Here is a 13,693-nt window from a genome sequence, read left to right as displayed (position 1 = left end):
AGTCTGACATAAGCACAGGGATTAGTATCACTGACACCAAACTGCACTTGAACAGAGCTAGCTGTAGTTAAATACCATTCCTTGTGAGCAACACCTCCTCGCCACTGACCAGAAAGGAGTTAGACTCACAGTGGAAACATTGCTAGCCTCTGGGCTGCACACTTCTGCACATCCTTCATTAACACACCAGAAAAAAAAGGTCCTCTTCCTTAGGCTCCTCACTATTCCATAAAGCTTATTGGTGGAAGGAGTGGCAACAGCTAAACTGCCCAGGTGTTTAGAAAAGTTTTAACAAGTCAAAGGTCTCTGCTGTCCTCTGCGATTAGTTTTGATCTCCTCTCTCAAGATGAAAGAGCCATTGTTTGTTTTCTTGCTTGAAACATACCAGTAAACAACTATGCCATTCACAACTGGGACTTCAGGGGTCAAGCCACAAACAAGAAAACTACATTTCTGGAAAGGGTCAGAAGTTCTAGGATGAACAAGGGCTGTACAAAAGGCAGATGCTCAAGTGAGCAAAGTGAATAAATTATGTTGGAATGCAGTTCTAGTTAAACTAATTTAAAATATAATGGAAACTTTGATAGCAATCCGTTGAAAGGGAACCACACTACACTTGTCTTCCCTAATTAATTCCATCAGGCTTCCTTCACTAAAAATACTCTTTCAAAATTAAAAGCAGAAATGCCTCATATGTTACTTCAAAGCAGCAGAAGAGGCAGCATGGAAATGCTTATTCTTCGATGGGAAATTCTCTTGTGAGCAATTTCAATCTTGAAGGTCTCCACTGTGAAGCTGCTAAACAAATGTAAATAGTTGGAATAAGTACAACCCCACAGAAATAACAGTCCAATTGATGGAAAAGATTATCCAAGAAGCCAGATCAGCTGAAGTTCTTCCAAAAGAGCAGCTTTGTTCTGAACATTAGCTTAGAAGTTTTCTTCACATACTAGATTAGAAGAGTCCTTTGATCTATTTTGACCTTTTGTATAGTACAGGCCACAAGAGAGTTTAAATGTGATCATGTTCTTGCAACTGAATTATTTTTTAAAGTATCTAAACCTGATCTAACTACTCATCAATGGAGAATTTTATGTAGCTTCAGCATTAATTACCTTCCCTGTTAAAACATAAACCCTTTCTAAGGCCCAGGTAACATGTGTTTTCCACTACTAAGTGCTAGTTATCCTTGTCTGCTAGATTCAGAAACTCCTGCTACCCCAACTGCTCTGGCGCAGATTTGTTAAACTCAATCTCATTCCACCTCTCCTCTCTGCAGTACAAACTCCTTCAACTTTAGTGGCATCTCCATAGTTCCTAATTCTTGTTGTCTGCCTCTAACCCCTGTCCAACTTGCCAGTACTCTCCCTAAACTGTTGATGAAGTAACTTACATGACACTGATGGAGGACAAACGTGGAAGTAGCATAGCCATCATACCTTTCAACCACATTCATTCCATGCATTTGTGTACAAAATCTCCAACATTTATGATGCCTTACTGGAGCATTTTACCAGATATTTGTCATTTGCAAAACCAAAAACAAATCTGGAAAACCAAAACCCCCCACAAGCATAGATCAGTAGGGAAGCCAGAAAGCAAGCATTCACTGTACCTCACCAAGGTCTCATTAATTTCAATGAAACTACGCCAATGGGACTTACAAAGAATTTTCTATGCATTGGTCAGACTCAGTCGGCATGGCAGTCAGATACCGAAGGGCATCATTCGGTAAGTGTCCGAGTGCTGCGGGGAAACAACTTTTGCTACATTCTGCTTTGTCAGTTAAAACAACGCTGCCACTTAACATGCAAAACAATTAAAGGCTTCAACTAAATTGACTCTAAACCTTAAGACTAATAATAATAACCTCAATAATAAATAATAATAATATAATTCAGTCCATTAAAAGCAATTAGGTATGCCTTCAGGATCAATCAGGCTCTTGTATCATTGAACACTATTTTTCTGAATATGTTTAAAAAAAGAACCAAACAAAACCCAAAAACTCAACCAATGAGCTTCTCTTCTACCAGTTAAGACACTTGATTCATTGTTGTGTCAAAGAAAAAAATAAAGACTTGTAGAAACCTATTCAGAATTGACAGAACTGTGCTCCTGCTGTCTGTAAATCAAGAATTTCTGCATATTTTGTTTCAAATTTATCTTGTTACAACTAAGTCTTCATATCTAGAATAGATTTTTCATTCTATGTGAAAGCAACATGCTGAACACCTTCTAGCTACATTTTCACTGAAAACCAAACCAAAACTCTTCAGACTGGGATCATATACAGCTACTGCTGGCACAATACCAACATTTGGCAATAACGGAACTCAAAAAATGCCCAATTATGAAAATGCTTCCAATACTGCCCTCAGGAAGTTATGCATACCTTAAAAGAAAAAAACCAACAAAACTTTGCAGTAATCAAGTTGTATTTCTGCTTTTATTTAAACAAATTTTAAAAATACTTATAGCCAATATTTACATATTCAGTCCAATTACTCTTCAAATCCTCTTGGTTAATAAAGAACATATTCTTACAGTATTTATCAGAAGTTCTTACAATGAAACATCGTACTTTTGGAAGAGCTATTAATTCCTTGCTGAACATTTAACCAGGGTTTCCAAATCCGCACGAGAACACTGTTCCTATAACACAGTATTCCTCTATCTCCCCCTGAAGGCAGCAGCATTTTCAGAACATGAACTGCTTTCCAAGATACTGAAACCACCTAGTAATGGTTAAAAGCACATTTTAGAAATATGGCAAATTGGATCATTGTTATGAAAAATTTAAGACAGGTTTAGTACTAAAAGTTTCATTCAAGTCACATCATCATTTTTCAGTTTTCTGAAAGCATGCTACCACTGGAAAAATCTGATTTCTATCCAAGATAGTATCCAAACAGATGGCTTTTGCTAATAAATTCACTTTGCATCTTTGAAGTCACACATAACTAATGCATAAAATCCTATAAAATTCAAACCTTTTGTCTCTTCTTCCAAATACTGCTAGTTTTCCTGTGCTTCATTTTTTTAGTCAGCCATGTCTTCTGAATTAAGCCAGTCTTACTCTGTTGCTCGATTGTTTGAGCCAATATGATCTGCATTTTCAGGTAAATGCACCCCCATGCTCTGTAAAATGTTAGAGGTGGGTCCTGCCAGTCCAGACTGAGCACTATAGGATTCAAGCAGGTTAGCTACTAGGTTCATATCCACATCAACTGGTGTCAACTCAGTATCTTCTGTTCCAGAATCAGGGCCAACACTCTGCGACATAGCTGCTTTAGCAGAACTTGCCTACAGTAAGTATAAAGAAAAAAAAAATGTATCACATAAACCTTTTTTTTTTTTAAAAAAAAAAAAAGACAAACCACAAGACAAAATAAACAAGGAAACAGTTCTGCAGCCAACAAAGTTCACTACATTCTACACTGTTTTGACAGACACAAATTTAGTCACCAAATGCTTATGCCAGTTAAAAATCATCACTTTCCATTACACAGAGTAAGTTCCAAGAGGACAGAGAGGGTTACTGAGTCCTGGCTCAGCTTGCTATGGGAGTAATCTACTACAGGAACTCATGAAGTCAAGCTGCAGCTGCTTGCCTCACTACTAAAACAGAGTAAAAAAATAAAACTAAGTCTTGGAAATGATGTGCAAGTTAATGCTTAGATAACTTTTTGTTTAAAAAAAAAAGATACCATGGTGCAACCACAGCACATTTTGCTTGCACATGGAATTTCTTAATTAGTTAACACATGACTAGAAGACAGAACTTTTTCATCATGTTACTCAGAACGATCACTTTAGCATATTTCCTCTTTCCTACTAAAACTCTCAAAACTATTATGCTATGAACTAGAACTCAAGGCATACTTACCCCCTTCTTTTGCATGGTGAAACTCTTACCAACACTGGTATGTGCCAGTTCACGGTCCATCTCATTCATGTATGACTTGAGACTGCCTATAAGCTCATTAGGTGACACCTCCTGGTCTTGTCTTTCACTTTCGGCATCTAAGCCTTCATCATCTTCATCTGAGAAATAAAACTCCTCCTCTTCATCCAGATCATCAGAATCCAGCTCTTCTGAGTCCACCCCTATGTATTATTTTGTGTCAGTACAGATCGCAAATGTATCAGCACAGTGCCCACGGGTGATCAGAAGACCCAGGGAAGCTAAATAACCAAGTGACAGTTTGACAAAAGAAACAAAGAAGCAATCTCACCTAAAATTCTGTCTAATGCTTTTGTAAAAGAATCTACATCAAAGGTAACATGGGATTCATCAGATGACCTGAAATATAAAAATATTTTTAAATAAATAAAGCTTTTATCCGTGCATAAGCCTGAAAACGCCATACGGCATACTGATTTCACTCAAGCCTAGATTAAAGTTGGGACGTCTGAACTAATGGTCTTGGAAGCGTTTAGAAGTCTGACACCTGTACAAATTAGAACAGCAAATGGAGGAACTCCTGGCATGAAAGGGAAAATAAACCCAACAATGTTAATTGTTTGTCATGGTCAAACAAAAGTTGCACTGAAGACAACCAAAATAAGCATGCCTAAATCCTTCTGAACAAAGTGGTGGCGTTAGACCTTAAAAAAAGATTTTAAAAGTTAAGAATCTGAGGTCTCCTGCCTAGAAAGAACACTAAAGGCTTCATTCTGGTCTCTCTTAAGGCTCAGTGGTTTGCTTTTTTTATGTGTTGGGGTTTGTTTTTTTCTTTGTTAATTAACCGAGAAAACCTATGGTACAACTCAGACATTGACTTCAACATTATATAAAAGGGATCAAACAGTTAAGAGCATAAATAGAGCTGACGCTTATACTCTTCATACAGCTTACGCAGCATTATTTTCTCAATATTAAAGCTATTAGAAAGAACCTGGACATTAGGCTATCACCTTTCTTTTTTAAATTAAAGGCCTGTCCACACAACATTCTCACACACTTATTTAACTCCCAACAATTAATCTAGTGGCATTCTGCTGTTGTCTAAATACTTAAGTATCTTCAGTTAGCACTCTTCTTCTACTGTTGGCAACAATGAGAGGGATCCATAGTGATTCTTTTGTCCCGCTTCTAGGCATATAGTATGTACTTCAGTAGTGCAAAAACAGGCCCAGTATATTCAAAATATTAATCTACAGGAAATCTAAGTACAGCTGTACCCCAAAAATCAACAGGCTTAATTCACAGAGAGATTCCCTCAACTTAAGTTTCATTTTTGCTTCTGCACAGCCTCATCAGCAGAATCCTAGCAGTCTGAATAGTCTGCCATGGCAGAAAAACTTCAGCGCAAACTAACTTGAGATGTACATTTTAGTAACAGTACTAAGAACTCCGGTAACGAACAATGGTAAGCCTTAAAAAGTAACCTTAAAAAGGTTAAAAAATTTTTAGTATCACAAAACCAAACTAAGTAAGAGTGCTGGAAATGAGCGCAACTTCCAGAACTTTTACCTGCACAGTCACAGTGGTCACCAAGTGGGTTTAAAAGCAACCACATATTCACGACTACCATGGGTTTGTTTCGGACCTGTCAAGTAGAACATTTACAGACTTTGATTCTCTGCATTATGAAATCAACCAAAGGGCTGCAGCAGAATGAAAACACATTCTACAACAGATACCAAACTTAAAATTACTACTACCATGGCATTTCTGCTCCTTCATGTGTTGAGACTTTGGATACAAAAGCCTTCATGCTTTCAGCAACTGCTTCCAAGTCGTATTTCTGCTCTTCCTCATTTGAGGAAAGAAGGGACTCACTTCTTGCCTCCTTCAGCAACTTATCTAGATCACCTGGTGTAATCTCCAGCCAACTGTCATCTGAAAGAATACAGGACATGTTTGTTATTCTGCACAAGTCTGTTTGCCCACAAGGCCCAATCCAGACAGTTGAGAGTACTGCTAGCATTTTGTAGCTTATTTTTGACTATTAAATTTTCATGCTGATACTGGATAAAAAAGGATCTAAGGCAGTGAGAAGCTGAGAAAAAGAGAGTTCAGATTTCATTTTACTACTTTAAAACTCTGCTTTATAAGCAGCTTCAAACAAGCAGATACTGTTCTAGTCACATATAATCCTTCTGCCACTAAATGAAGAGAAGGCTTACACTATAAAGGGAGAGCCGATCCAACCTTTGACCATGATCATTAACATTAAATGTTGAATTTGTGTGCTACTGCATCATTCAGAAATACAGACATGACCTGTACTGCACACTGGCAACAACTACATTGCCACCAAATGAGTGAAAAAAAACCCTATTATATACTGGCCATCCGAGTAGACCAGACCGTAATTTAACTTTCTATTGTCAGTACTGGAATTGGTTTATTATTATAAAACGCTCAAATACTTTCTGCCTGGTAGACAGCTGACACAAAGCACTTGATCTGGTGGCAGTGTGCATGGTGTTCCTGATCTCGTGGTATCAAATCAGAAACCGCATTGTGTATCTTGCAAATTCACAGCCTCAGGTTTTGCTGCTTAATACAAATGAAGTAGCTGCCTCAATCTGAAGTGATGGCACCTCTAGCAGTCATAGGATAGGAGACAAACTAAGCAGAGAGACCAGTACAGTGCTATGAACATTCACCCTCCCCTCCCAACCTGTAATCATTTGTGATAGGAATAGTCCACCCCTCTTATACTACTCACCATCCTCTGGAGGAAGACAAGCTGCTTCTCTCTCAAATTCCTTCAAATCAATGGTTGTTGCCTGTAGCAATGTCAAGATTTCATCACCTGGGCTTACTTCAACAGAGCTAGAAGAAGAAAATTCTATTTACTGAAATGGTTTTTTACCAGCATTACAATGCCAGTGGCATCACACACTTTACATGCAGGTTTCCACTCAAATTCCTTATTATTCCTTCTATGCAAACATGTCAAAAAGATAACTGAATCTGGGGAAAGTATCAGACCATGACACAGACAGAATTAGCCAAAACAAGACACAGGCAATTACTGTAATTCCTTGTTGATGGCTCCCAAGCCCATTTCTCAGGTTTCTTTTGTTCTTCCTATTTATTTTCTCTTGGTAAACATTACGATTGCCAGTTCCCAAACAGCACAGACTGGAAACTCAAGCAACTTACAGTCAAGATATTATGAGCTGGCAAACCCTCAGATGTTTTTGTAATGATTTATTTTTTGGATCTGATCTTTTGGAGAAATCTAGAGCCAGCTGCCTGTCTTGAGTAAAGGAGATAGATTACTCCATATTTATTATTCACTGGGATTGCTTTTCAATGAAACTTTTATACACTTTCTATAGCCAACCAAGAAAATGATGCTTTTCAGTCACCACTTAACCCACTTCAAATAGCTCAGCATTTTACAAAAAACAAGATAAACAGTTACTCAAGCAGTAACTTCTGCTAGTAGAGAGTAATCTAGAAGAATTAATAGCCATATGTCCTAGCCACAGCACCAATGTTAAGTTTACAATGGAGAAAATACATTCAGGTTTTTTGTAACAAGTATTAAAAAAGGTAAGTTAAAGTACTTGTAGGTACAGTGTATGATTACTAATCAATTTCAAGTAGTTCTTACCTTTCTGGCTTGGTAACAGATTGCTGGAAGTAATCTTCTGCCATGTGCAACAGGTCCAAGTACTTAGCAGATCCTTCCATTTCTCCCTGTTCAATGCAAGTCACCAGCATGAATCTAAACTATTCTCCCTCCCCTTCCTTTTCACAGGCTTCACAACAATGACTATTTGTCACCTAGAAATTTAGTGCTGAGAAAAGCAAAACAAGTAATACTGCTTTACCATGTATACTTGGAACAGAATATAGCAAATGGGCATAAGGTGTTTCCACAGTCAAATATGAATTGAAGCCTTATCCTGCAATACCATACAGTGTACACTGAAACCAATCAAAGACAATACAAGGAATCCCACAACACGGTGGATTTACCATGCCCAGGTTACAATTGCACAGATACTGTGAATGAATCTCTTGCTGTCTGGGAATTATCCACAGAAGTGACATTGCAACACTGTAAGAATACTCCCTTTTTCCTATATTTAAAAGACATTAATTGCCCAATTTTGTAATCTTCAAATAAATAGTCAATTTAAGTCAAATTTATAAGCTTCAAATAAGAAGTCAACAGCCTCTTTAAAAAAACCCCACCCAAACATAGAAAACAAAAGCCACCAAACCCACAGAAACAAAAAATATGCTTACATGGGCCCAAATGGGTCCATGGGTGTTACTATGTATCTTTAAGCCCATTTAATTCTAGACGCATGCCAATGATATGTGAAACACTGAAAACAGTTACACTGACACACAAAAGTATTGTGGTTTCCTTTATATGTATGAGTTCATCCCCAAATCCTTTTTCCTTTTTAATTTCCAAAAGAAAAACATTCATTTCAAAGGGGAACAAACTGCACATTATCTCCTTTAAAGATGTTAATGCGTTTTCCATAGACAGAAGCATTAGATTTCTTGCCCTGCTGTAACTACTTACACAAGTTCAAGAGCTAAAACATGTTTTTCCTGGAACGTTGAAGAGACACACACATGCATGCACAAATGCATGTGCACACACACACAAATTCACCTTGAAATATTTTTTTTCCTTCAGGCTCCTGAGGAATCTCTCCCACAAAGGACCGCTTAACACAGCTCTCTTGGAACCAGGAGATACTTTACTGCACTTGGAACACAAAATTTCAAAGCCATGAGCCTGTACAAGAGACGCAACAAGAGGTTCTCAAGATGTGACAAATTTAAGTGCACTTTTCAATGACTGCATAAAAAACAATCATTCAGCTCCTGATGCTGCCATTTGAGAAGCAGGTGCCCAACTGTATGTCAGCTAGTAGTATTTTGCTTTGGAAGTTGGAATCTGTCTTTCTACAACAATAACGGATCATTTTGACTGTGCAAAGTTTCTCTACATGGGCAAAGCAATCTAGACAGATCTATAACGCACAAACTACTTGTCACATAAGCACGAAGACTCACTCTACCTGTATTCATGATCTATGGAAGTACAGGAGTGCTCCATTCTGTAAAAGAAATCTCCCATGGCACTGTACTTCCAGAAAAATGTAACTGTGAATTTGCTCACATTTTTCTGTACTAGCAGACTTAGAAGAAAAGAGTATCTCAGACATATGTAAACAAGCGATCTAAGTAAAAAATGCATAACAAATAACTACCAGTTTCATGCCCAGTTCATAGGCTTTGTATTGAGGGTGAGATGGAAGGGGCAGTGTATATCCACTGCGTCTATCTGGAACAAACTTCTGCTGCATCAGTTGAGCATATAAACACTTCGTGAAAGTGACCTGAAAAAGCCAGAGCAAAAAAATACATTCACTGCAGCATGACTGTGTCGTGTACAGGCATCAATTTTCCACCACTCACATCTAAACTTTGTTTTAAAGAACCCATATTACAGACCACACCTGAGATAATATTCAAAATATATCTTAGATACGCTTGCCCAAGATATGTTGCTTTTCAGATCTTACAAAGTATATTCCAAGTTGACATCTCTAAATAAACATGAAGTTCCTTCAGTCTACATATATTAGGAAAAATTTTCAGTATTCATGCCAATAAGGTATATTTTGAAAAATCTAAGGGCTCTTCAATTAATGAAACAAAATTTGAGATTTCAGAAACAGTCTAGCAGTCTAAAATGTGACTCCAAAGCTTATTTTCAGGAGTCCAGGAGTATGACTCTGTAATGCAAACATATCAGGTACAACACTGCTTGGACAATGCTCATAAAACACTTCATAAAATAGCTTTCACAGAGCTGTGTAAGCACAGCTGAGAAGGTGAAAAGCCTTGGAATGAACAGCTAGGGGTCGTTAGCAACTCCTTATGTTAGGCAGCAGTGCTGTCAAACTGCTCTGATCACAGAACTGGATCAATTTATTTTGAAGCGTTTCAGCAAAGGAGTAACCTCTGATTTCAGAAACACTTTTCTCATGATCAGCCATTTGAAAGTCTAGCCATGTCAACCTGAAAGCAGAAAAGCTATTGACGTAATGTACTGAAAAATCATGCCTAGCATCGAAACAAAGAAATGAATCAGAAAACATGCTGGTTTACAAATTAAATCCATGTATTTTTATCACTTGACCACAGAACATCCATCAGTTACAGAACCTAATTAAGTGACAAGTTACATTAGAAGGATCACTTACTACAGTCATCACACGCTTGTCTGGAGGGAAAGTTTGAAAAGAGCGACAGGCTCGTAAATCTACAGGATCACGAAGGTAAAAGGCCTGGACTGCTGCAGCCACCAGCGAAGGGCGCTGCCTCAGCACTGCCGCAATGCCTGCCGGAAGGTAGCAGTGGGCTCTGTGAAACGAGGCCTGAATTTTCTCAGGATACCTGTATCATACAATAGCAACACAGTGCATGCATTAAGTGTACTGCAAGCCCAAACCACTCCTTTTTAGTTATTATTCCCATTTTCACTTTGATATTAAACTATATTATGGGCCAAGTGCCAGAAGACTATTCTAAATTAAAGCTAAAACTCAGCTAATCTAACACCTAGAATATGTTTTTATATATATATATGAATATGCACGGCTAATAAAATTTAATCCCCACATTGGTAAGATGAATCACTATGAACCTGACTAATCCAGCTATACAGTGCCCTTTACCGCACCAAGTGCAGAAGTCATCTGGCTCATGCTGTTAAATCCTTGCAAAAAAATAATGTACAGTGCCGAACACACCTGTGACAAGCTGACACTCTGAAAAGCATGCTGATTCTACATTTTAGCTCAGAGTCCTCTTTCTGCCCCTGAGAAGGGCTCCTAAAGGCTCACAGAACTTTCAGATTTTTCAGTACCAGAAGGATATGAAGGAAGAATAACCCTTGTCATTGTCAGGTGTGGCATCATAGCAGTGAACGACTTTCAGAGCCCCCATATCACAGTACAGCCTACAGGACACCGGTCCCCCTCTTTAGAATGCCAAAAAAAAACCACTTCCAGCTGGTGCTTTCTGAAAAGGAAGCAACTTCATCACATCTAACAGGAAAATGACTGAATACGAGTACCCCAGACAGCCTAGAATCAAAACTCACTGTTGTGGAAGACCAAAATAAAACACCCACATACCCACTGATGCGTTTATACACTGCTGTTCTAATGGGTTCCGCAGCCAAGAACTCCTCCGAACGGGTGGATAACAGAGTTAACGCCTGCGAGATTGTTGGACTGGCAACAGATAGGTCGCATTCCTGTTCATCAGTATCTGACAATGGAATGATGTGCAGCTCTCCTTTGTAAAAGAACACCTGGCAGATAGTAACAAGCTCATCAGACAGGGTAAGAACAGTCACACACTAAGCAATGCAAAATTTAATTGCATATATAAATGCATTTGTTTAAACACAGAGAATACTGAAGTATAAATAGAGAAATAACAGAGGAAACAGTGTCATTTATGTTAAATGGGGGAAGCAGAAGAGATGCTAGAGACCACGATTCAACCAGTAAATAAAAAGCCCCATTTTAACTGCAACATTTGGTCAAATATCTCGTTTCCTTAATAACAGTAACACCAAAAGCTTCTATTCAACTAGAGAATTGCTTCAGAAGAATTAGACAGCATAACCTAACTGCTGAAGAATAGGACAGGGACTAAAAAGCATTATTTCAGATACATGACCTCTGTTGGTTCCCGAACCTAAGGGAAGGAGTGAATGTAACATCAACTCCCTCACTCTGTCCCCTGAGACGGAAGGAAAATATGGCCCTGATAGTCCAGATACAGGTTTGCAATTAATTTTTCTGTGATGCTCCACCCCTTTTCTTTTAAACCCATTGCCAAGAAATTCAGCAACTTAACTACCAGCAATCACCCACAGCAAGGCAATCTGGCAGCAGATTGCAGGGGAAGGAGTCCACTCACTAATTCACCTATGCCAGACCCAGTGTGCCTCCTTGTAGAGTCACCAACACTCTAGTTTTGGGCAACAAACCTTCATGCCTGAGCACTCGAGAATATGGTAGAAAAAATTCAAGCGGCTATAGCAGAGCTAGAAAGTTCAGGTGGACCCAAGAGTGGTCCTTAAGGAGACCGATATGGTATGTTTGTACTACACTGCCAAATACATTCCATAGTTGCCATGTTATCCAAGCTTCCCTTGTACTCCAGTAACTTAGAAAATGGAAAGCTGGCCAAACTTACTGATTTTACAGATCAATCAATAGCACAACAGCTTCACTGCCTTCACATCTGCCACCATGAGTAGCAAGTTTTTAAAACTTCAGTTAGCTCTGCATTAAGAAACAAATCTTCAAGAATGATTTACATGCAAGCGTCAGATCTAGCTGAACACTGCAGACTCACAGCCTAGAAGACAGGTTTGCAGTCTCCATATGAATGTCTTGCCATTAGTATAAAAACATTTAAGAACTTTCTCTTTCTTCCTTACATCAACAAACCAATTCTAGAAGAGCCACTTGCTATCTGTAACAATTTCCAGATATCCCTACAGCAGTTTCGCTGGACACACTCACTCTACACAGCATCCTGCAAGACAACACAGACCAGAGTCAAGTATCAGAGGTTTCCAGTGGTGAAGTCTCTCATTCAAGATCTACAGCAAGCATAAAGTAGCTCATTAAAACCAGAATGAAAACAAAGTGTGCTGAAAAAAAACCCATGCTGTTAATTAAGCCAGGTCTTGAGCCCTGACCACAAGTTTCTGCACTAGTAAGGAACAGACAGCACTCTGGATTTTCTGTGGCCAGTCAGACCACTTGGCTAGACTGAAGGCAAGAGAAAACTCCAGCTGGCAAGCAAAAGGCCACTGTAAGCCTCCTGCCGATGGGTACGGCCGTCTCACTCACCCTGTTGTCACTGTTCTCAGGATTCAGCCACTTCGGAAGAAAATCTGCAGCTTCGATCAAGAGAAACTCCCCATCGTTGTCATCGACCCTGGCCAAGGAGAAAGCGGTCTCTTACCAAGGGCGGCCCCCGCAGCGCAGCAACGCACGCTCTGTACTCACGACCACCGTTTTTTTAACATTAAGACCCGACCCCCCGCCAGCCCCCGCCGGGGACCGCACCTCAGCGGGCCCGTTACCTGCCCGCCAGCCCCGGGAACGCCCTGGTGATCTCCCGCACGAGGTAGACGATGAACCACTCGTCCTCCACGTTATCCCCGAACGCCGTGGTGCCGCCGATGTGCGCCGGGGTGTCGCCTGGCCGGGGGCAGAGAGAAGAGGCAGCTCAGCGTCCCGCCGGGCTCCCCCTCAGGTGGCGCCGCTCCCCGCCCGCCCGGGCCCCTCCTCAGGCGGCCCCGCTCCCCGCCCGCCCGGGCCCCTCCTCAGGCGGCCCCGCTCCCCGCCCGCCCGGGCCCCTCCTCAGGCGGCCCCGCTCCCCGCCCGCCCGGGCCCCTCCTCAGGCGGCCCCGCTCACCCCGCGGCGGCAGGTAACGCAGGCGGAACGGCTGCCGCTGCCAGATATAGGAGGCCAGAAGCGGCGCGAAACGCACCACGATCGCCTCGGCGCAGCGGCGCAACAGCGCTTCGCCGCCCGACCCCGCCGCCGCAAAGAAACGGTAGCGCACAGTGTCCTCCGCCGACGCGGCCCGCCCGATCCCCTCCATGGCGCCGGGCCGAGCCGGGCCGGGCGGCGACGCTCCGCCTCCCCGGGGGT

General features: G+C 40.7%; 1 protein-coding gene across 1 annotated transcript; it reads right to left on the bottom strand.

The window, feature by feature from the left end:
• Nucleotides 1–2,430: 2,430 nt before the first annotated feature.
• Nucleotides 2,431–13,684, bottom strand: ECD (ecdysoneless cell cycle regulator). Its single transcript, XM_040607586.1, has 13 exons — nt 13,454–13,684; nt 13,119–13,236; nt 12,883–12,970; nt 11,143–11,321; nt 10,207–10,399; nt 9,208–9,336; nt 8,604–8,729; nt 7,581–7,666; nt 6,684–6,790; nt 5,671–5,848; nt 4,239–4,306; nt 3,890–4,110; nt 2,431–3,306 (listed from the first exon to the last, which is right to left on the bottom strand). Exons 1-13 carry the CDS (start codon nt 13,641–13,643, stop codon nt 3,076–3,078), a joined length of 1,914 nt encoding a protein of 637 aa, XP_040463520.1. The 5' UTR covers nt 13,644–13,684; the 3' UTR covers nt 2,431–3,075.
• Between the last annotated feature and the right edge of the window lie 9 nt (nt 13,685–13,693).

This window comes from Falco naumanni, chromosome 9, assembly GCF_017639655.2.
Source record: "Falco naumanni isolate bFalNau1 chromosome 9, bFalNau1.pat, whole genome shotgun sequence".
Taxonomy (NCBI): Eukaryota; Metazoa; Chordata; class Aves; order Falconiformes; family Falconidae; genus Falco; species Falco naumanni.
This window is presented reverse-complemented; position numbering and strand designations above follow the sequence as displayed.